This window comes from Arctopsyche grandis, chromosome 2 (genome assembly GCF_051622035.1).
Source record: "Arctopsyche grandis isolate Sample6627 chromosome 2, ASM5162203v2, whole genome shotgun sequence".
NCBI classification, from domain to species: domain Eukaryota; kingdom Metazoa; phylum Arthropoda; class Insecta; order Trichoptera; family Hydropsychidae; genus Arctopsyche; species Arctopsyche grandis.
The window spans coordinates 9875830-9897811 of record NC_135356.1 but is presented as its reverse complement, the minus strand read 5'-3'; the positions used below and the strand labels follow the sequence as shown (position 1 = coordinate 9897811).

Below are 21982 nucleotides of genomic sequence, written 5' to 3'. Positions count from 1 at the left end.
CCTATTATTCCTAATATTCTTCTTTTAGGTAACCGATTTTTCAAACTTAATATACGTAAGTACATATTCATAATTTTAATTGTTATTTTGTTTTTTTTTTTTTGTGTTATATTTTTTGACCATTGTGGCGCTTTAGGAATTCCTGTTATGCCATAATGGTCTGTTTAGAAAAAATAAATATGTAAATTGATTCATGGTGCAAAATAAAAAATAAATAAATAAAAAATAATATATTTTGGTAAATCAATCCACAAGAGAAACTTTTCTATGGATCTGATTCACAGAGTATTAAAACCTATATTATATTGTTATATTTAAAATTTGAATTGAAAACAATTCTATTCATATATAATCTTTTGTTATTAAAACTACATAATTTAATCAAAAAAGAAATATGCTGTCAAGAAACCTACACCTAGTAATGATGATGAAATGATTCTAATCAAACTTAATTAAATAACATAATACAACTCATATATGTAATATAAAAATGGTTGTGGCTATTTGAAGGTACTATATCTGCGAATTATTGGCTATTTGCAGGTACTATATTTGCGACAGGCGCAAAGCCTTCTGCGCATGCGCGTGAACTGTCACTGTCAGCGTGTTTACTGTTAAAATTGTGTTTTAAGCCTCTTAAAATTTAGTTCGAACTCGTAAAGTGACGTAGAGTAATAAATATAATCCAAATTACTAAATATTACTAATTGTTAGAAAATTATTATCATATACAACGTATAATACCTAGATACATGTACAAGCCGCGAACTAGATAAATGATATAAATCTATTATAATAACGTGCGAAATTTATTTGCCTTATGTATAATGAACGATTGATTAAACAAGTCTAGCATACATTAAATGTAAGAAATTATAATCGGATTATAAGTTCACGCGCATGCGCAGAAGGCTTTGCGTCTGTCGCAGATATAGTACCTGCAAATAGCCAATAATTCGCAAATATAGTACCTGCAAATAGCCACAACCTATTAAAATACCCAAAAGAAGCATATTGAATAATATTTTAATTAAATTTTAGCAGGGGGGACCTCGGGGACCTTGCTCCATCTTTAGCCTTTTTAAAAATGGGCCGTATTTTAAAGGTTTAAGAAAAAAAAAAGGTTAACTTCGCTTAAGCTATTACACATATACATATTTCTGCAGCGATTATTATTAAGCACTAACTAAACATCATATACACATATGTTACCGCAGCAAAATACCTGGGTTTCACCATTGACAGGAGACTGACATGGAAAGATCACATCAAAAATAAAAGACAGGAACTCACCCAGCGGCTACACAAAATGAACTGGTTGATAGGAAGAAAATCCAGTCTAACATTAGAGAATAAAATTTTGGTATACAAGTCAATCCTAAAGCCGGTCTGGACGTATGGTATCCAACTATGGGGAACGAGTAGTAACTCTAACGTGGAAATCTTACAACGATTCCAAAATAAAGCCCTTAGAATAATAAAAAATGCCCCATGGTTTGCGAGAAACACTGAAATTCATCAACATGTATCTATACCAACAATTAAAACGGAAATAGAAAGTTATACAAAAAACTACAAGCGTAGACTCGAAACCCACTCAAACGAGCTGGCAAAAGCTCTTATAAAGTCTAGTGCAAAAGACACTAGACTAAAGCGCCGCAGAGTGCTCGAGTAATGGATAAAAAGCTGGCAATTAATGAATTGCCAAATCTTCTGATAAATAAATTGTTATAAAATCTGCTTATGACCGACGGGTCGATTGCAAATATCTACACATATGTAAGTACATTCATGAGTTTGTATAGTAATTAAAAAAATATTCAATCACACTCTGAACGATAGAGTTTTTAAAATACATACATATATTTCACATCAAAACGGACAACGGACCGTTTTGAATAAAATCTTAAAATCTAATACAACACCCAAAATCTTTTATTGTGAACACATATCACCTATTAACAATCGTTAAAATAATAATAATCAGCATTGCATGTATATACAAAAATATATCATATACATATTATAAAAGCTAAAAAAAATGTCTATTCATAAACAGATCCAAAAAAAAAAAAAAAGTAAAAATGCAATTATTTGACTAGCAATCTTAGCATTAACGTGAAAAAAAAAAAGCTTTCGAATATTGGGTTATATTATATAGTAAATGAGCAATCGAACATATACACACGTATGTAAATAAAAAAAATTAACACATAATTTCATGGAAAAAAATCACTGGTTATATTACTGGTTCTGGATACAAAGCTAAATATTTGTTATTTATCAGCAAATTAATCCTAAATTTGGTTATCGCATCCTAAAAGTGATCAGATCCTAAGCACACACAGACACACACACATCAGTTGATTTTCCAAATCAACGGCCCTCACAAATAAATAAAAAGGAATCAATGATGGTATGCGTTACAATATATTAAACTAATATTCGAAAATATTACTCACTAGCAGAAACGATACACAAAGTCTGGTAGCTGCATTATCACAATATTACGTAGAAACTCATAACACACGACGACAATGTTAAAACGCTAAATATGCCCTCGATAGTTTTCACACAGACCTTACGGTGATATGTATTGTACATAACTATTGACAGAATGAAAAAAAATCACGTATATATATATAAAAAAAAATAGTACTCAATATCACCTCGAGGTACTCTTACACGACTCGAAACAACCAAAGATCATCTTGTGCAGATTTAAATTTTATCGACGGCCGGCAAATTAGCGCCGGTTGAGCGCGAATCTAAAACATTTTTGACCGAATGTCATCCTTCTTCACCTTTGCAATGTTTCGCCTTTTTCTTACCGGACGAGCGGCCTCGGGAATGTTTGTGCGAACAACTTCGTACCCACGGCAGTTGAAACGGGCTGCAAGTAGAATAAAATCAACACTATAGAATGCGGTTTCAAACAACGATAAGCCTTATGCACATAAATACATATGTAGGTACCTCACGGGACCGAAAGTGAAAAGGCCGAAAAACCAAATATCGGAAGGCAAAGATCGAAAAATCAAAAAAAAAAAGGTGCATGGTAAACGGTACTATGTATATATAATATATATGAGTGGCATGCGGTGAAATTATCTCTCTTTTTGTCATACAGCCTTGTTTAATGTGCGCGCGCAGGATACGGGAGGAAAAGCCTGTTCCTCTTATTCCTGTTGTATCCTGTTCGCGCAAATTAGGTGAGGATGTACGACGGGGGGAGAGAGACTTTTACCGCACGCCACTGATATATATACTAACCGTTTTTCATATGTATGCATGGTAAACGAACATTTTCGACTTTTTAACATTCGGTGCGGTGACGGTCACCCAGGTACAAGGTGTGGTCAAGAAATGCAAAAAAAAATAGTTTCCATATGAATATTCAAATTTGGAATATCAAATCATGAGGTATATCGGTCAATGGGAAGGTAGAGTGAGTGTTATGAGTAGAGTACGGATAGCCAAGGTGCCGCTTATTGTTCAATTGTTGTAAATGCTTTGTTAAAGGTTCGGCAAACCTTTAACGATGCATTTACAACATTTGAACAATAAACGGCACCTTGGTTATCCGGGCTCTGGTTATGAGTGAGCGAGTACAAATTATATCAGTCAGCAGCATACTCGGTGGTTAGCGTGTAATGCTTTCAATTGAGGTTTCCTATCAGAGTTTGCCGATTTATCTGATTTCATTGTTGAAACGGTTCCACAAAAGTTGGCAACCAATCCCGTCTCTTTCGTCAAATTCGAGTTTCAACACGCAACCTTAAAACAGATTCCCTGATCCATTAACACTATGGCGGCCGTTGACTCATATTTGTATCATGTTGGGTGCACAGCGCTTACTGGCCGCTGATGCATACATATATGATTCACGACTAAACGAATATATTTTTCGTGCAGAATATATTTTTCAGTCCGATGATATATATTTATATCACGTTTTCGTCATAAACGAAAACGTGTATCATCGAACACAAACGTGATACAAAAATATATCATTGGACTGAAACAGTTCGCGCAGTCGTAAATCATACATATATGTATGTACCAGCGGCCACTAAGCGTTGTGCACCCAGCAAGATACAAATATGAGTCAGCGGCCACCATTGTGTTAATGTGTCTAATGTCTAAACACGTAAAGGTATACCGTGGCGGGGCTATTGTTTACGCACGCATTCGCCCAGGTCTGTGAGAACTCCAGCGTATCCTTTATTCGGGCACTTACTCAGTCCCGTTAACGTAATCCGGGGTCTCTATTGTTGACTCACGAATGCACTTGCACAGACAGTGGATACTCTTTCTCATGTTACTACATTACAATATATACCAGGAAGGCCTAAGGCAGTAAATCCAATGCGCTTTTCCTGGCCGATTACAAACATCGATAAACAATTATATTTATACTAGTGTTGTGCCCGTTGATTTCAACGGGTGGCTTCGGAAAGGAATTGATACACGCATTAAAATAAAGTTATATGTTATATGTATGTCACAGTGAAATTATATTTCAAGTGAAAATCTATTTTCAGTGACGTTTCAGTGAAATCATAACCAGTTACATTTTCATGGTTGGTTTTATTCATTTAAGATTAGATTGTTAGGGTTGGTATTATTTAAGGGTTAAGGATAGGTTAGGTTAAGTAAGGGTTGGCCCTATTCATTTAAGATTGGGTTGTTAGGGTTAAATTTATAGAGTTAAACGTAGTAAATTCATTGTTTGATACATTTTCACTTGAAATGAAATAAATGTAAAAGTAAAACGAGAAATAAATGGAAACCACTACTTCATGATCAAGTTCCTCATAAATAGGGAATACGACTGTGATGTTTAAAAAGCAGTTGTATTATGTATTTTGTCAAACATGCTGTAAATATTATCAATATTTGGCACGTCATCAGAAAGCCGCTTGAGGACTGGGAGAGAAGGTTATCAATCCGATATCAGATACGCTGATGACATCACTCTCATAACCAACTACGAATAGGAAATTAGATTAGCTTGGACATGTGATGTGGAACCAGAAATAAGCCTAGTAATCCAGGGAAAGGTCGTAAGCCATGGCTGGCGAAAAAAATCAAGGTTGAAGAATCTTCGCCAGTGATACGGCCTCAGCACCCAAGCACTATTCAGAGCAGCCGTGGATGGAGTACTGGTTGCCAATGTCCGAGTAGGACAGGGCACATGAAAAAGAAGAGGAAATGGCGGATCTATCTCATCATCCGTAACATGAAAGTAAAACGCTAGGACTCAAGATGAACAGAGCGAAAACCAAGATTATGACGGTGGAACAACTTGGTCAACTTGTGACGACAGATGCTTTATCTGATTTTGAAGTTGTAGATGGATTCATCAATCTCGGATCAACACTGCTGGACGACGACAGAGGGTGTGATACTTAAATAAAAAGGCGAAAAGCTGGTGTCGAAACTGAGCAAAATTTGGGAAGACCGAGACATCACCGTGTCTATGAAAATGCGCCTGGTTCGAGCGTAGGTCTTCTGTGTATTTCTGTACGGAGTGGAGACATAGACAGTGTGGGCTCGAGGGAGATAGAGAATAGACGCTTTTGAGATGTGGTGCTGGAGATGGTTGCTTTAAATCTTCTGGACAGCAAGAAGAACTTATGCCTCTATCCTGCAAGAGCTGTGAGTTGGCCATAGGGCGATAGGGTGTAGGGATCCATCTGTCTTCAGTTCTTTGAGCACATCGAGAGGCAAGACTAGGACAGTCTAGAAAAACTGGTCATTCTGAGAAAACTGTAGCCGAGGCACTGCAAGTAGCGGAATGAAGGACCATGACGGGCCACATTTTGAAGTCTAGTCACTCATAGATGAAAAAAGCGTTGGAGATTAACTATATATGTAAAACAGTCGACAGAGAAAAAAATATTCTTAAAATCCACCATCATTTAGTGTGGATTAAACATCAATTTTTGCATGTATTTTTATCAACATTTGGGTGGTTATAAAATCCAGACCGACTGTCCAATTCTAGATAACGTGTGTACGTTAAATCATAATCATTGATGACGTAACGGTACAGATGTTCTATTTTACCCCTTTCTATTCTATTTTATCATATTTTCTAAACATGGAAGTCTTATTAATAACCATTTCTTGATCACACCTTTAGATAATACGCAGCAACAATAAATAAACGCAAACTATTCGCAAATGACAAGAATCGAAAACATGTCGACTTAATTGTCGTAATCGATTATAAAATAATAATTTTAGCTTGGAGACAAGTTTCATTTGAAAACACTTACATACAAAGAAACGGATAAAAACAACAACAGCACAAATAAAAAGGGGTAGCAAGAATACGACATCATTTTCGCATATCGGCAAACATTAACTGCGCACATATTTATCTATTTTCAATACTCGGCGCAAATAACAGACTATAAGCATAATGTTCATGTTTTTATATTCGCGCTAATCCGCGATATGGAATATTTTATAGGAGATAAAAATACGTACATAATTTAACCAATATATTTATGTATATGTATATAATATAATAATGAAAAATTATACCGTGGAGGCAAATCTGGTATACACTCGCCGAAAGCAGTAACAGGAAGCGAGTCTCGTATTTCAATTGAAAATAAATCGTCAGGCGACGGATAAAACGAGGAAGGCTCCTCCTCCGTAAAAGTGCTACATACGACTTTAGAATTTCTACCATGTTTGAAACCACCGGAATTCCTCCTCTCTTGGCGCTGTTTTAACTTTTCTATGTGACGCTGCTCTCGTATCATTTGAAAATCCCATCTGAAACAAAACGCCACCTTTGATATATATAAGCTTACGATAAAATTGAGACTAAGCCAATTTAACTCTAATAACTAGATTCTTAAAAACGTTAACCTAGATTGAATTGTAAATAATTTAAAATAAATCTCAGGTGAATAATGTAATATAAATACATAAAGTCCATTCGTAATCTAATATCTAATATATGTATAATTTCGAAAGAGTCATCGCATTTATTACGACTCGGTTGGACTGTGTTGCCACCCTTAAGCATGCGTCAGTGTAGTCACTCTTACAGATGCATCAGTGGTGCAACAAAAGGACTGTCAAACTGACTGAAGGCTCGCTACTCGCCACAACTTATTACAAAGAGTTACTATTACGTTGCAATATAACTTATTTGTATTAGAGTGAGTAGTGGGAATTAGGAAAACGGTGCTGCCAGTTGAAAATTTTAATCATTTTGGACATTTAACACTGAAAATAAACACATTCCAAACTGCCTAATGCCTAAAAAGCCATTTGCATCGATTTTTGATGCAACATTTATGCCCTGTATATGTACTTAATACATATAATCACTGGTAATTGGATTATTAGTCATATCACGATCGCCCAAAAGGCAATTTTTGCCATGAAAATCACGAATATGGAATATTTGGCACTCGAATTCTCGTTAATATTGTTGCGTAGAGGTGGGTGGAGGATCCAAGTAAAAGGCCAAAGTCGTTTCACAGCATTTATTGGTGATTAAGGAGATACATACACTGGCAGTGCTCCGTCCAGAATGTCTTGATATGATCTTAGTACCTCCTTATAAAGGGACAGGTCGCTTAGGACATCTTCGACGTCCGGTTACTTGGTTACCCGGATATGTATTCCCACGACACTAAGTCCCACGCTATCGATCACTTCTGAGAAGGGATCGACTGCCGCTTACTACGCCAATTTGGTGGCCATTGTTTAGCCTACTTGCACTTAGTCTGGACATAATCCTTGAAACCAATTATAACGGTCACACAGTCTCTGGGATGCTACTCGGCCTAATCCGATTGCACTTACTCAGCGGTGTACGTAACAGTATGATAGTTATCGTTAGTATGATGAACTTTTCGGCTGCCAGATGTTCCGTTATAGAAATTTTAGTGACTTTTGGGCGAGCGCTTTGTGACCAATAATCACCCAACAATTTGTCATTGTACATAATCAACAATATTACCTTTTCCTACGTTTTTCTTCAGTTTCCATTTTCAGATGTCTTTTAAGATAACTCTCCTCGTCTACATTTTCAGTCGTGTGAATATACTCATCTGGAGTGTAGACTTTGATCCGCCAGCTCGGCACCTTGTTGGTGAATAAAATGTACATAATACATATATAACAAAACACTTTGCATATGTTACGAATACGTGCATGCAAAATTCGAAAACTCACTTCCAAGCTGACTGTATCTTTGGCTTCTTCCTTACTGTTGAGTTGCATCGACGAGAAATACGACTGATTCGACCCGAACACAGGCATAAAGTAGTTGCTTTTTATGTCGTCGAAGAGTATTTTGAAATCCTGTCCGGAAAAAGACCACGAATACGGCAACGGAGAATCGCTGTGAGATATAGTGGAGACTTTTGACGCGGAACTGAGGGCGCGTTTTCTTCTGACGTTTCGTTTTTTATTTGCAGTGGTTTTGGAACTAGACTGGGGTGTGTTATTCTAAAACAAAACAATTTCATTTAAATCGCAATGAACAATACATTTAACATTTCAGTCACATGTGAATCAATTAGTTTAAAGCTATATGTATTATACGGTTATTGTATTTATAAGCAAAAATTATATATACGGTTGGAGATTCGTTTGATTGTGAAGAAAGTGTGCTCGTAGTGCGCTTTTTATTAGTTTTCGACTTTCCATATTGAGTGTTTAGATAGCTTCCCATGTACATCTTGTTATGACTATATAGATAAGACGATGTCGGATTTTTTTTTGACTCCATCATTTTATCCATTATTTCGTCTTGTAAAATAATACTATCGTCGAGAGATTCTCGTATGCCGATTTTTTTATCCTAAAATTTAAACAAACGTTTAAAAATAAACACAACTTATATAAATATAAATTAAAAGTTTTAGTTAATTTCTCTTACAATATCTATAGGGGATTCGGAGCGGGGTGACAAATTATTAATACTATAAATATCATTGTCAAAGTTTGTATCTATAATATCAATTTCAGTTTGGCTATTTGAGTTGTTCCCTTCTAGGTATTCTAAAATATCTGTTTTGACATCGTATTTGATATTTCCCAAGGATTCGCCGTAGGAAAAGTCTCTGCAGCTGACCTTTTCCTTCAGACTCGAAGTGAAAAATCTTCTCTGCGTTGATTTAACTTCGTTTGTTGCGATTTTAATTGGACTGACTGTTTCCGGGATAATTACATTACTTAGATACTCGTGATCGCTCTTCACACTCAATTCGTTATTCAAGAAGCTACTATATTTGGGAAATGGCGATTTTTCACTCTTCAAAGAATTAGCAACTATGAAGTTTTCCGAATGACCTTTTCCCACTATTATGGGAGTGAAGGAATGAAGTTGATCTTTACTCTTCTGCAACTTATTACTCAAATCGCAAATAGGACCTGTCGTCTTTATGATTTTCTTCACATTTTTCTTAGAACTCTTTTCATATGTAAAAATTGTTTTACATTTCTTATTTAAAGTCAAAAAATGAGTTTCTCCTATTCTTGACCCAGTTTCTTTAGTAATAACGTATTCTTAAAAAAAAAATAAAAAAATTTACTAACAAATATAAATACATATGTACATATAATGTAATTTTAATTTGAATATACCTGTGTTTTTTAGTCGTTTTTCATTGTCAAATAAATTTGCTGCTATTGAATTACATATGGGGATTTTATTCATTTGTATACTTTTAAAATGTCTGAAAAAATCAAATTCAATTTAAAAAACACATTTTAAAACAGACAATTAAATAAAAAAATATTTAAGTTGGCTAGCTGGATGCTGTTATCCTTTATGAAGGAAAAACGTTAACTTTTGATTATGGCGAAAATGTTTCAACTTACACTGGATTACCGCCTGCCGATTGAATGACTGTTAACGGTGCCTTTCCCACCGAGTGAATCGAAGTTTGTATGATCGGCTGGATCTTATTCTGAATGATCGGCTGGATCTTATTCTGAATGATCGGCTGGATCTTATTCTGAATGATCGGCTGGATCTTATTCTGAATGATCGGCTGGATCTTATTCTGAATGATCGGCTGGATCTTATTCTGAATGATCGGCTGAAACTTATTCTGAATGATCGGCTGGATCTTATTCTGAATGATCGGCTGGATCTTATTTTGAATAATCGGCTGGATCTTATTCTGAATGATCGGCTGGATCTTATTCTGAATGATCGGCTGGATCTTATTCTGAATGATCGGCTGGATCTTATTCTGAATGATCGGCTGAAACTTATTCTGAATGATCGGCTGAAACTTATTCTGAATGATCGGCTGAAACTTATTCTGAATGATCGGCTGAATCTTAGCGTGAATGATCGGCTGAATCTTATTCTGAATGATCGGCTGAATTTTCTGAATGATCGGCTGGATCTTATTCTGAACGATCGGCTGAATCTTATTCTGAATGATCGGCTGAATCTTAGTCTGAATGACGGGTAAATTTTGAATGCATATGTTGGGCTGTGTTTCGAACACGCTGTCCGTACATTGCAAATACCTGGTGTCGATTAGAGAGCCCACCTTCGTGCACGGAAGTGCTTCTGAAACAACAAAAACGAACTCACATAAAAAAACAGCACGGAAATTATCTCGCATCGACTTGACAATTACGACTAACCTGCATAAGATGTGATCGTATCATGCTTTTTATCCAACGACTTCTTGGTGACGATACTGCCGCTGTGAGAACTTATTATACTGGATATACTTGTATACTGGACCTGGAAAATCAAAGCAAACAAGTGAATAGCCGGCGAACGCAGTATATTATGCGTATATTATGGTCACTCGGCGAGTCGTTGGCGCTCTTGCGGTCGCATACTTGATTCGTCGACTCCGGTAAAATGGTCACCGGCTGACAGGGCGTCGTCAAATGTATCAAAGGAGGTGGGTTTAAATTTTGGAGACGCAGATTAATCGATCCACCCTCCGCCTGATTTAGTAATAGTTTTAGCTGAAATTACAAATGAAAGCATTCAAATTATGGCGCACTTACTCCGAGAGAGAATCAACATGCACATACGTACACGTAAAGCACAGAAAGTTTTTTTTTAACGTGGCACGTCTTCGGAAAGCAATAGTGATGCGTCTGTAATACGGTGAATGAATATGAAATACGGGGGAGCGTTCAAAATGTTCCCGGAAAATATGAATATAAATGAAACTGAATTAAGAGGGCTGTACACCCGAAACCTTAATTTTGTTGCCGTTCCTTTCTTCGATATATATATTGAGTGAATGCGACAGTTGCGCTTCGACCAGATAATACGTATTTTAAATCGACAAAATCGAGGTTTCGTATTCTCCAATTTTCTCCTCCGAAACTGGACCAATTTTTAAAAAAATTTTTCATCATCGGTATGAGAAAGATATTTTCTATGCAAATGTGCGGGTATTTTTTTTAAATCGACCGTTAAATAAGCACGCTGGACTCTTTTCGTGGGTGTAAAAAAGAGGCGATTTTATAGATGTTTGGCGGCTCCTAGCTCCTATAAAAAATAAAAGCACAGATGCATGCCAATGGTGGATATCCTTAGCATATTAAAAAATAATATCTCTATTGTCATAATTGAGGAAGGGAGAAGTATAATACGTTTGTATGGACCAGGTGCTGGTGTCCAGCCCTCTTAAGCCTTTCATATCAGTTTCTTTTTATATGTAGCTACTACAAAAATAGTCACTTTGCATATATTTAGCTTATTTCAGATCCTACAGACATGGTCAGAGTCTTGTTTATCAATTGTACTGTTTACAGAGCAAGGATATTTTCTGTAGAAATGACCGTTGCCTTTGATGTTCTCTCGATCTTCATGAAAACGATTAACCCTCTTTGATTATATATTAACGAGTAAAGTATGGCCGAGCATGCCATACTTTACTGTGCATTGTATCTGAAACAATACATTTGAAGCGGGTGTTTGGCCTCACTCTCTCTTTCTTTTGTTGTGGTTGTAAATGCGCGCGTGCGAATGAATTGCACTACTGGGTGACAGTTTATGATTATGGTATCGTTAACATTTGGTGCGCATTTTAGTTGCACTACGGCTCATGACCTCTATAATAGAAAACGATTTTCGATTGTTTTTGTTGCAATCCACCAAATTGCACCGAATAGTGGCGCACTCTCGAAACGTCCGAACTTTCAAAGATGCTCAAAAAGAACTTAGAGCATAGATTAGAAGCATAGAATTCCATAAAAAAAAAGGTTAGCACCCTCGGATAACATACAAATACCCCTTGACGCTTTTTTGTGGAATTTTATTGCGTTAGTTCTCCTTGAGCATCATTGAAAGTTTGGATGCATTTTACCGGTCACTGTCTTTTTTATTATTCTATATTATTATAGATACAAAATAGTGGAATTAGAAAACTAATCGAGCGCAAAGAAATAACGATATATCGTTGTTTAACATTCGAAGGGTTAAACGTTTTTTTTTTTAGATAGTATTACGTCAAATATATGCCTTCGCAATCCAGACCAAAACTCACCCCCGAAAGTTTTTCGGTGATGTTTTATTTATTTGTTTCTTCTTCAAATGTCCCACATTTGAAGAAGAAACACCCTTCCCTGCTGGGAACCTTAAGCGCGTCCATGTCGTATGATTTGCGCCTTAAACCAATTTTAAAGAATTCCAATCCAATTTAACTACGTAATTAAACGCCGATGCTTATTTCAAATTATGTCGAATCCTTCTTTGTAAATGCAAGGGTAATTTCATAAAACTATGTAGTATCAAAAAGTTTACACTCGCATTAACTATAAATATTACATTCCGTTTACGAATAATAAATCACTTTCCAGGAACTTTTGGAACGCCTTATGTATGTACATAGGAAAATTCTTACTATACATAAGAATAGTCCTTTGTTGGAAAGCTTTGTTATTTGGATGATAACTACTCTATATAAAGCCAGTTAAGTAGCTTTTTAAATCTTGGTAGAAAATATTTCGACTTCAAAAGGTAGGGAATTATTGGATTACATAATAAAGGTCTATTCACATTAATACAGCACACAGCGACAGCTGCATGTAACTAATAAGTACATAAAATATTCTTTAGTGCATTATATACGTATATTCCATTGGCGCATGCGAGTTCATAAGGTCTATTCATATGCTGTGCGATATGAATAGACCTTAACAAGAATACAGAGCTTGACATACTCGATTTCATTTGCGAAAGTACTGCAAAGTTTTGCGCCATTGGTAAACGTTTCTTCAGTGGGAAACAATAAAAGCAAACATCGCACATTCCTCTGGTGGAGAAATGATTCTAAATAATTTAATACCATCTCCTCGGTATAATTTTTTTGTATTATTTATGACTCTTTTAAAAGTCTTATTTTGTACATTTTTATTATTCAGAATGCACTTACCAATAGCGAGGGTGTGTGCATCTCGATAGAACCTTCGTAAATGAAATATTTTTACGAACCACTCAACCACCGAATTGCTGGGAAAATTCGAGGTACTTATTGGTTATACGGGCACCACTTTATATACACACTTTCACTTGCGCATACAAATACACGGCACTAATATAAATGGCCTCTAGATGTCGCAAGCAGTTGAAGTAAAGTGACAGTATGCAACCAGTGATTGACGTTACGTCGATAAAAATCAAAAACGCATTTCCAAAATAATTTTATTATACACTAGTGTTGTGCCCGTTGATTTCAATGGGTGGCTTCGGAAAGTAATTGATACACGAATTAAAATAAAGTTGTATGTTATATATATATATATAAATATAGTGTGAGGTAATTTATAGGCGCGCGCGCGTATTAATAGTAACAAGTGGAGTGTACTAATTAAACGCTCGCCGTCGAAATGATGAATTAATGTGTGTGTATTCCTGCATGTCTGTACGCTCCCGCGCATCTGACGCTGACGCCACCCGTTCCAGCTCAGGCGCTCAATATCTGAAGCACACGTCAGACCCCACTTCCCCGCTACCCCATTTCACGCCACATCCCTGTGACGTATACTCCTGGCATTCTAAAATTTATTTTTTTTAAATCTCCATACTTGTCCACGATCCGCCACATACATACCCACAAACATAGATCGCGTCCGTTTTTATATACATATATTCTACCTATAAGATCCATTTGAAGATATTCTCTCTGCAATACGAGCCCAGGTGACTTTGTTTCCCAAGCATAGTTGCACATGGTCGCTCTTGATCACCCAACTCGGGCAACCAGATGCGACCAAGAATCCGCTTACTAATACCTACAAGAGTTTTCAATATGTGATGATACAGTCACACGTATTCATATTATCCGGAAACTAATCACCAAGTGTGGCACCCTTCAATACAATGTTATATTGTGTTTTGAAGGATCGCGATGGTTGCTCGAGTAATAAAATCACCGTGACCAGACTCGACGCTGGCAACTAATTTTGCTAGTCGGGCGACTTTATGACTTGGGCAACCGGTGAGTTGCCTGGTGTCACATGCTCCATACAACTGCATACGTTTGATCAGGTCCTAGGGTCCTAGTCCTAGTCCTCCACCAGGAACCTAGGCAACATTTTTGATGATCAGAATTTAAATCGACTTTTGGTCAGAACGAAAATCGAATAAAAATCTAATGGATATGGACAGATCGACCAGTTTTACTAATCTTCGACGTTGCAGCGTTTATAACATTATTGCCAACTGAAAAAAAAAAAAGATTCTGACCATCTTATCACAATAATTATTAACATTTGATGTAAATTATGACCAATCCAGTTTAAACTCTGACCATTCAATATACATATGACCCGAAAAATACAAGCCTAATAAAGTGATATTGTTCGATGTAACGTTCATATAGCAGGTTGCGTACTGTCACTTTACTAAAGCTGTTTGCGACGCCTAGAGGCAAATTAATGTAACTGCCGTGTATTTGTATGTGTCAGAAAAGTAAGTGTGTATACTGAATGCTCAGATGCGCCCGTATAAGTACCGATAAGTGCCAAATTTGAAAATTATTTAAAAATTGAAACTTTTCCGGAAAATATTGTGGTATACATACATCAGAGTGCCATCAAAAAGTACGTCAAATTTAGCGTTTCTGAATTGAAAACTGTTGTTTTGCATAACAAACAGTTTTCAAACAGACAAATAAATAAACAAACAAACAAACAAACAGGCAAACATTCATCTTTATACACATATATATATATAAGTAAAGTAGGAGTGACAAAAAATCTATATCCTCTGACATAATGATGAGATGGTTTTTCGGCATATTGTGGATACTTTTGCGATCCGGAGACGTGGCACGGCGATACATTGCAACATAAAAAAATGATTTTGCAAATTTACGTACACTTATAATGTAGTTTGGTGATAATATGATTGCGAATTATTTTAGTAAAGCGTCGTGAGACTAATCTTATAATATAATTACAATATTATGTATGTATGTACCTATAATACAACTGTAAATTCAATCATATATTAAAATAAACACAAATTGAAACATTAGTATAATGAATGCGCATATTAAAGATATATATATATATATATGTATATATGTGTCGCTAAATTAGATAAAAATAAATTTTAAAAATGCGCAAGATTGAAATTACACACACACAGGTGTGTGTGTGTGTATTGTATAGTTAAGTCCATACCTTTTCGACTTCTTGTTGGTACAGAGATATCTCTCTGTCTTTTTGTGTTATTTCGTCGCTTTGCTGCTGCAACAGATCCAAATTTATAAGAACTAGATCTTTGAGTTTGCAATTTTCCCTTAGCGAACTGTTCAACCTGGACTTCAATTGCATTATTTCATGGTGAGCTTGATCATTTTCATAATTGTGAAGCACGCTGTCGTTCACAATATCCACATTTTCAGTGTGACAAGCGTATATGTGATCGAATGTAAAATTCAGAATTCCCTCTTGAATGTCATGATCCATAATGATAATACTGCCTGCGAAGCAAAAGAACAAATATAGAAAAAAAAATCATTTATCAACTTTTTTAACCCTTTGAATGCTGACCAACGCCGATCGGCGTTTTGCCAACAAATCCATCAGCCTGAAATACGCCGATAGGCGTTGCATTCTGAGCATGTACAAAGTAAACAAGAATACTACCCGCTGAGCCTTTCCAGGTAGCATTGAAAAAAAAATGCACTGAACATGGGTCGTGTAATTCGAGTCAATGTTATTAAGGACTTGTTTACACCGGAATTTCTCAATTCATAACTGATGGAAATCCCCAACTGTCAAGTATTTTAGATTGTGGCTTGGGATTTAGATTGTGAGCATTACATTTTAACAACAATGAAGAAGATGGAACTAGTTTTTTAGAAAAATACATTCATCAATAGACTTCTTTTGTTTATTTTATATTGTTGCAAGATATATTATAGAGTCTAAACACACCTTTACAAAACTCGAAATCCTCGGCGCTAGTTATCTAGGGTTTGTTTGGATTAGCTACAATTTTTAAACCTGCTCTCTATTGGATTTCTAAATAATTCTAGTTGAAAATGTTGGCCAAATTTTTGGCGGGCTTTCAACAGAAAAGACTTCAGCACTCGAAGGGTTAAATGTCAAATAGTACAAAAATTTAATACTAGGAACTCTACCACGTCTGTTCAATTGTTCAATATATGATAATACTCCTTGGATCATTTGCTGATACAGATTTTCAGACGATAAGCATAATTTGTTGCAGTCGAGATGCATTCTGGGAAAATATTACACTTTGATATTACTATCCAACGCATGATCATATTCCTTTGATCAATTGCCGGTGTAGATTTCTATGAGCATAATTTTTTGCAGCCGAGACGAGACGCATTCAAAGAAAATATAACATTTTAATATTATCGTATTACCACACTCTCTAGAGTTTCACTCCAGTATACATTTGTACAATGAAAGTTAATATTTTGTTAGCCGATTTCGAAATTACTATTCTTCTATAGCATGAACATGTCTAATTTTGAAAATTACCTAATTTAGACTCCTTGAATATATGCTGTTATGAAATGTTGTAAATATATATATATATATTTTTTTTTAAATAATCCAGTCTTTCTTCACATTGAAAATAGCCTATGAGTGAATTAAAAATATAGATGAGACTATAATACAAATTTTATAAGATGTAGTATATATTTTATAAGTTATAGGCGTTTAAACGATTAAAATCTGACTAGATGAGTGGGTGGCGGAAGGTCAAAGTTAACAGTTAACTGAAACACAATTAAAAATAATAATCAAGCAGCATATTAACCAAATATCACAACATACTTAGCGTCGAGGACTCTTACTATACTTGGTTGATTTACATTTCTTCCAATATGATCATAATGAGAGCCTATAATGCAAATTTTATAAGATATAGCGTGAAAAAGAAAAAGTTATAGGCGTTTAAACAATTAAAATCTGACAAAACGTGGAAGGAAAAATATAAGGCTCAAGATGTTCAAAATTTTAGCATTTTTAAACGTGTTTATTACGATTAGTTTTCACCATCGTATTGGAGGAATTGATTTAAATTTCTATCGTTGACCAAACCGCGCAAAATGCCAAAGTTTCAAAACAATCGGAAGAATGTAGGATATAGTGTCAGACCAATGAGCAAATTGAAATATACGTAGAAGAGCCTTGTAAAAAAATAGTATATTTTTAAAGCTTTTCGCCTATAATGTTTTTTTTTTATAATATTAAATGGAGGAAATTAAAAGCTAGTTACGACACCGCTTATATTTATATGTATGCCATGTTTAAAACAGCTCGGAAATCATCACCGTGAAACAGTGAGCCGATAGTCAATACAAAAGATACAAAAGTTCAATCATCGGCAAAACACAAAAGCATAATTTGCAATACGCATATGCTTATCTATTAGTGCACGCAAAGAAAATCCCAATACGTCATATTTAAAATTCCATTATCATTCAGCATTGACAATACCTAGGGTAGCCAACTATGTCATTGTCGCCTGGAGACTTCAGATTTCGCGACATTTATCCAGTCTCCAGTTTTACTGGCAATTTCACTTGGAGTGTATGAAATTCGTTTTATGAATCGTGACAATTTAGAAATGAAGAGTGAAATTAAACAAATTAATTTCCAAGTACATAATTCATTTGTTTCAGTACAATGAGAGGTTGAACCAAATCGATATATTTATGTATATGTAATTTGAAATTATATCAAACAGTGGTGACAAATGGAGAGTAGGTACCCAATTTTTGAGGAACCGTTTAATTAAATGGTTAAATTGGATAAATTAGCAAAATTTCACATTTGACCATATGATGAAATTGTCCCGTGATGAAACGCCCTGTGATCAAGTGTCTGCGATGAAATGTCCGCAATCTTAAAATCGAAATTCCTTGATTGATAAACATCTTGACGAGTTTTTACGATTATCTCTTTCATTATAAAATTCCAACTCTGAAAATATGGCTAAATTAACAGTTTCATTTTATCTGATGTAGTTGTTATAACTAAAGGGCGGATAGGAAGCGTGCTTTATCCAGGAATCAGGGCGTTCTGGGTCTATTTACAAAGCTAGAGTGCAAAAAAAAGTTCTTCATAAAATTGGACAAAGCACAGCGAACAATTAACAATGAACGGCACGCTTCCGGTCCGATCTCTAGTTATAACTAGAGCCCGGATAACCAAGGTGCCGTTTATTGTTTAAATGTTGTAAATGCATTGTTAAAGGTTTGCCAAACCTGTTTTACAAAGCATTTACAACAATTGAACAATAAGCGGCACCTTGGCTATCCGTACTCTAGTTATAACTAGTGGCCGGATAGACAGCGCGCCGTTTATTGTTCAATTGTTGTAAATGCTATTGTTCAATTGTTGTAAAAGGTTCGCCCAACCTTTTTTTTTGTACTCTAGCTTTGTAAATAGAGCCAAGCCGCCCCGATTCCTGGAAAAAGCACGGTGTCTATCCGCAGTCTAGTTATAACATACTCATTTTTTTTTTAAGTGATTGTTTTAAATTATAGTTTTTTTTTTTGCTGAAACGTTCTGTATTTGTAAACTTTACAGAAAATATTATTTACCTCTGTATATTGCTAGATCGTAAAGAATTTTTATAGAAAAAAGTATTATCAAAGACGATTTAAAGGTCAATGTAGTCAACCTACAAAAATCTTCAATACGAGGTCACCCCCGCCCTCCCACCTCCAAATAATACATTCTTTTGTATATAGTCAATAGTCTTTTGTCAGGGAACGAGACTATTACTCAGCTAGATTGCACCAGATCAACCGCACATCATTGTTCTATTTTTAAAAAACTACAATATCGCGTATAGTAATAACATCGCATGCGCATGCAATATGCAAAGAAATATGTAGATATTTAGAAATATGTAGATACAAGGAAATAAAAATATATGTAACTGAAATAATTTGGGCGTTAAGTAAATAATAGGCAATCGAATAAGTTTTGATTCAGACTGCTATTTTATACAGGGTTGACACAATACGAGTGCACTCAGGACGAGATGTTAATCTGGTCACTCGGACGTTACTCGTAATGTGGCCATTCTAGGACATTTCATCACATGACTTTTTCATAGTGGGGACAATTCGCTGACAGATTTCATGCAACTATTTTTTAATTATATTGCAGATTTTCCATTTCAAATTGACCTTTTTTCATTTCAAATTTAACCTTTTTGATTTCAAATATCAATGTCAATTTGACATGAAGAAGGCTTAATTTAAAATGAAAGGGGGTCAATTCGGATTGAAAAACCTCGGAAAGTGAAACGCCCGAAAACGCAAATATCGGAAGGCAAAGATCGAAAATCGAAAGATCTTAAGTCGAAAGATCAAAACAAAAAGGGTGCATGGTAAACGATACTATGTATATATAATATATATGAGTGGCATGCGGTGAAATTATCTCTCTTTTTGTCATACAGCCTTGTTTAATGTGCGCGCGCAGAATACGGGAGGAAAAGCCTGTTCCTCTTGTATCCAGCTCGCGCAAATTAAGTGAGTATGTACGACGGGGGGGGGGGGGGGGGAGAGACCCTTTTTTTATCTTTCGATTTTCGATCTTTGCGTTTTCGGGCGTTTCACTTTCGGTCCGGTGAGGTAGACCCGAAAAACCTATATACAGTGGTAAAAATTTTCGAACAAAATATATAATTTATTGTTTTCTTGATAAAAGAAAGCTTAAAAGTTTTCAATTAATTTTATTAAAAATGAGTAACTGCATACATATATATGATTCAAAAAATCATTGCACCAAATATTTGAACAGTTTCAATACACATTAGTAGGGCTTCTTTTTTCAAATAAAAAGGCGCCGGAACTCACTTCTTCTCAATTTTTTTTATTAGAAAAGATTATATTCAAACTATATTTTATAGAATATTCGTATAAAATTTGTGAGAAAAAAGGTGTTGGAACGCTGTTCCACCGCGTTACATGGGAAAAAAAAGCTCTGTATATTAGTAAGTTGTCCCTGCGATGAAATGTCCGTACACGAATATGGCAATCCCTGAGTAACATCCAAAGACTGTCTGAATGCATTCGTATCGTGCAACTCAGTATTAACTGTATAATTAATTGAATAAAATGTGTATTTTTTTGGAATATTTTTTGCAAACCCTCTAAGCGAGTATTTGTCAAATGTTGGCAACCCTAATTATTGTACTGTCATGGTAATGGTCAATCCTAGTATCGATAAAAACAAAACAATCGAATAATTAAATATTTGAATTTGACATGTGGTATATAGGGTAGGGGAGGGGGCGTGTCATGCGTATCAGACCGTGGCTGCTGCGTCCGCTGATGTGGGGGGATGATCTGCGGAAGCGAGCATGTATCGTCGGCTTGGTTCAGATCTCCCCATGAGGCGGAGCAGCATGCCAGCAAACGGGGGCGGCGTCGCTGCGATCTAGTATGGGGTTGAAGGGGGGCGGGAAAAGGTGTGCGGGAGAAGAGGACGCGCACAAACGTCAAAGCGCGACGCCTACTTGACAGCGAGCGAGGCGACACGCTCACTCACACTGCGCCTCAACTGACCACAGCTACCAACCTCACTTACTATGCATAATGAACATAATGCATTTTAATTCAGTTCGGTGATTATTGGTCGCAAAGCACTCGTCCGAAGGTCACTAAAATCTCTATAACGGAACATGCGGCAGTCGAAAAGTCCATCATACTAACGATAACTATCATACTAACGAGAACTCGACTGCTAAATATACCACATTCGCGGTTTTCATAGCAAAAATTGTCTGTGAGCACCGCAATGTGATTAATAATCCAATTACCGTGACTAATAATCCAATTACATTTAATTCATATATGATATATATTATATTATAATTAAACATCGAATGGCGATTGAAGCACTATCGAAAAAGATCACAAGAAATGGTATAAGCAAGAACCGAACTCTCAAACAAATTTATTATAAAATAATATGACACCTTTTTGTGGAATATTCCCCATTGAAATTAAAATACATAATTAATTACAAATAATATTTTTCTTAAAAGTGTCAAATACACCAAACTATAACGGAAAATATGTTGTATGGAACCATCATGCAAAAACTTATAGTGCACATTAAGTGGTGTCACCTCAATTTTGGAACAACGGGTTTCCAAATTTTTTTTCAATAAAATTATTTTAAAAATAATTATTATAAAAACCGACTGTTGATGAATATGTTTGTATGTTTTTATGTATATTTGTTTGTGACGGGACGATCAACCAGTATGGGAAACCAATTTTTTTTTTCATTTTTTTTTTTCATTTCGGGGCTTGGGAGCGAAGGCCCCGGGGTGTTGGAGGCGCTGGGGGGCGTCAGAGGTGCTGGGGGCGCCGGAGGCGTCGGGAGAGCTGGGGGTGAAGGCCCCGGAGCGTCGGAGGCGTCGGGAGCGCTGAGGGCCAAGGCCCCGGGGGCGCTAAAGGCGAAGGCCCCAGGGTGCCGGAGGCGTCGGTGGCGC

General features: G+C 35.9%; 1 protein-coding gene across 1 annotated transcript; it reads right to left on the bottom strand.

Annotated features, from left to right (window-relative positions):
* Positions 1–938: 938 nt before the first annotated feature.
* On the bottom strand, positions 939–21050 carry LOC143922573 (uncharacterized). Its single transcript, XM_077445877.1, has 12 exons — positions 20794–21050; positions 15658–15959; positions 10849–10980; positions 10645–10747; positions 9862–10567; positions 9625–9716; positions 8918–9546; positions 8615–8839; positions 8209–8484; positions 7994–8118; positions 6556–6792; positions 939–2893 (listed from the first exon to the last, which is right to left on the bottom strand). Exons 2-12 carry the CDS (start codon positions 15943–15945, stop codon positions 2791–2793), a joined length of 2916 nt encoding a protein of 971 aa, XP_077302003.1. The 5' UTR covers positions 15946–15959; positions 20794–21050; the 3' UTR covers positions 939–2790.
* Positions 21051–21982: the final 932 nt, after the last annotated feature.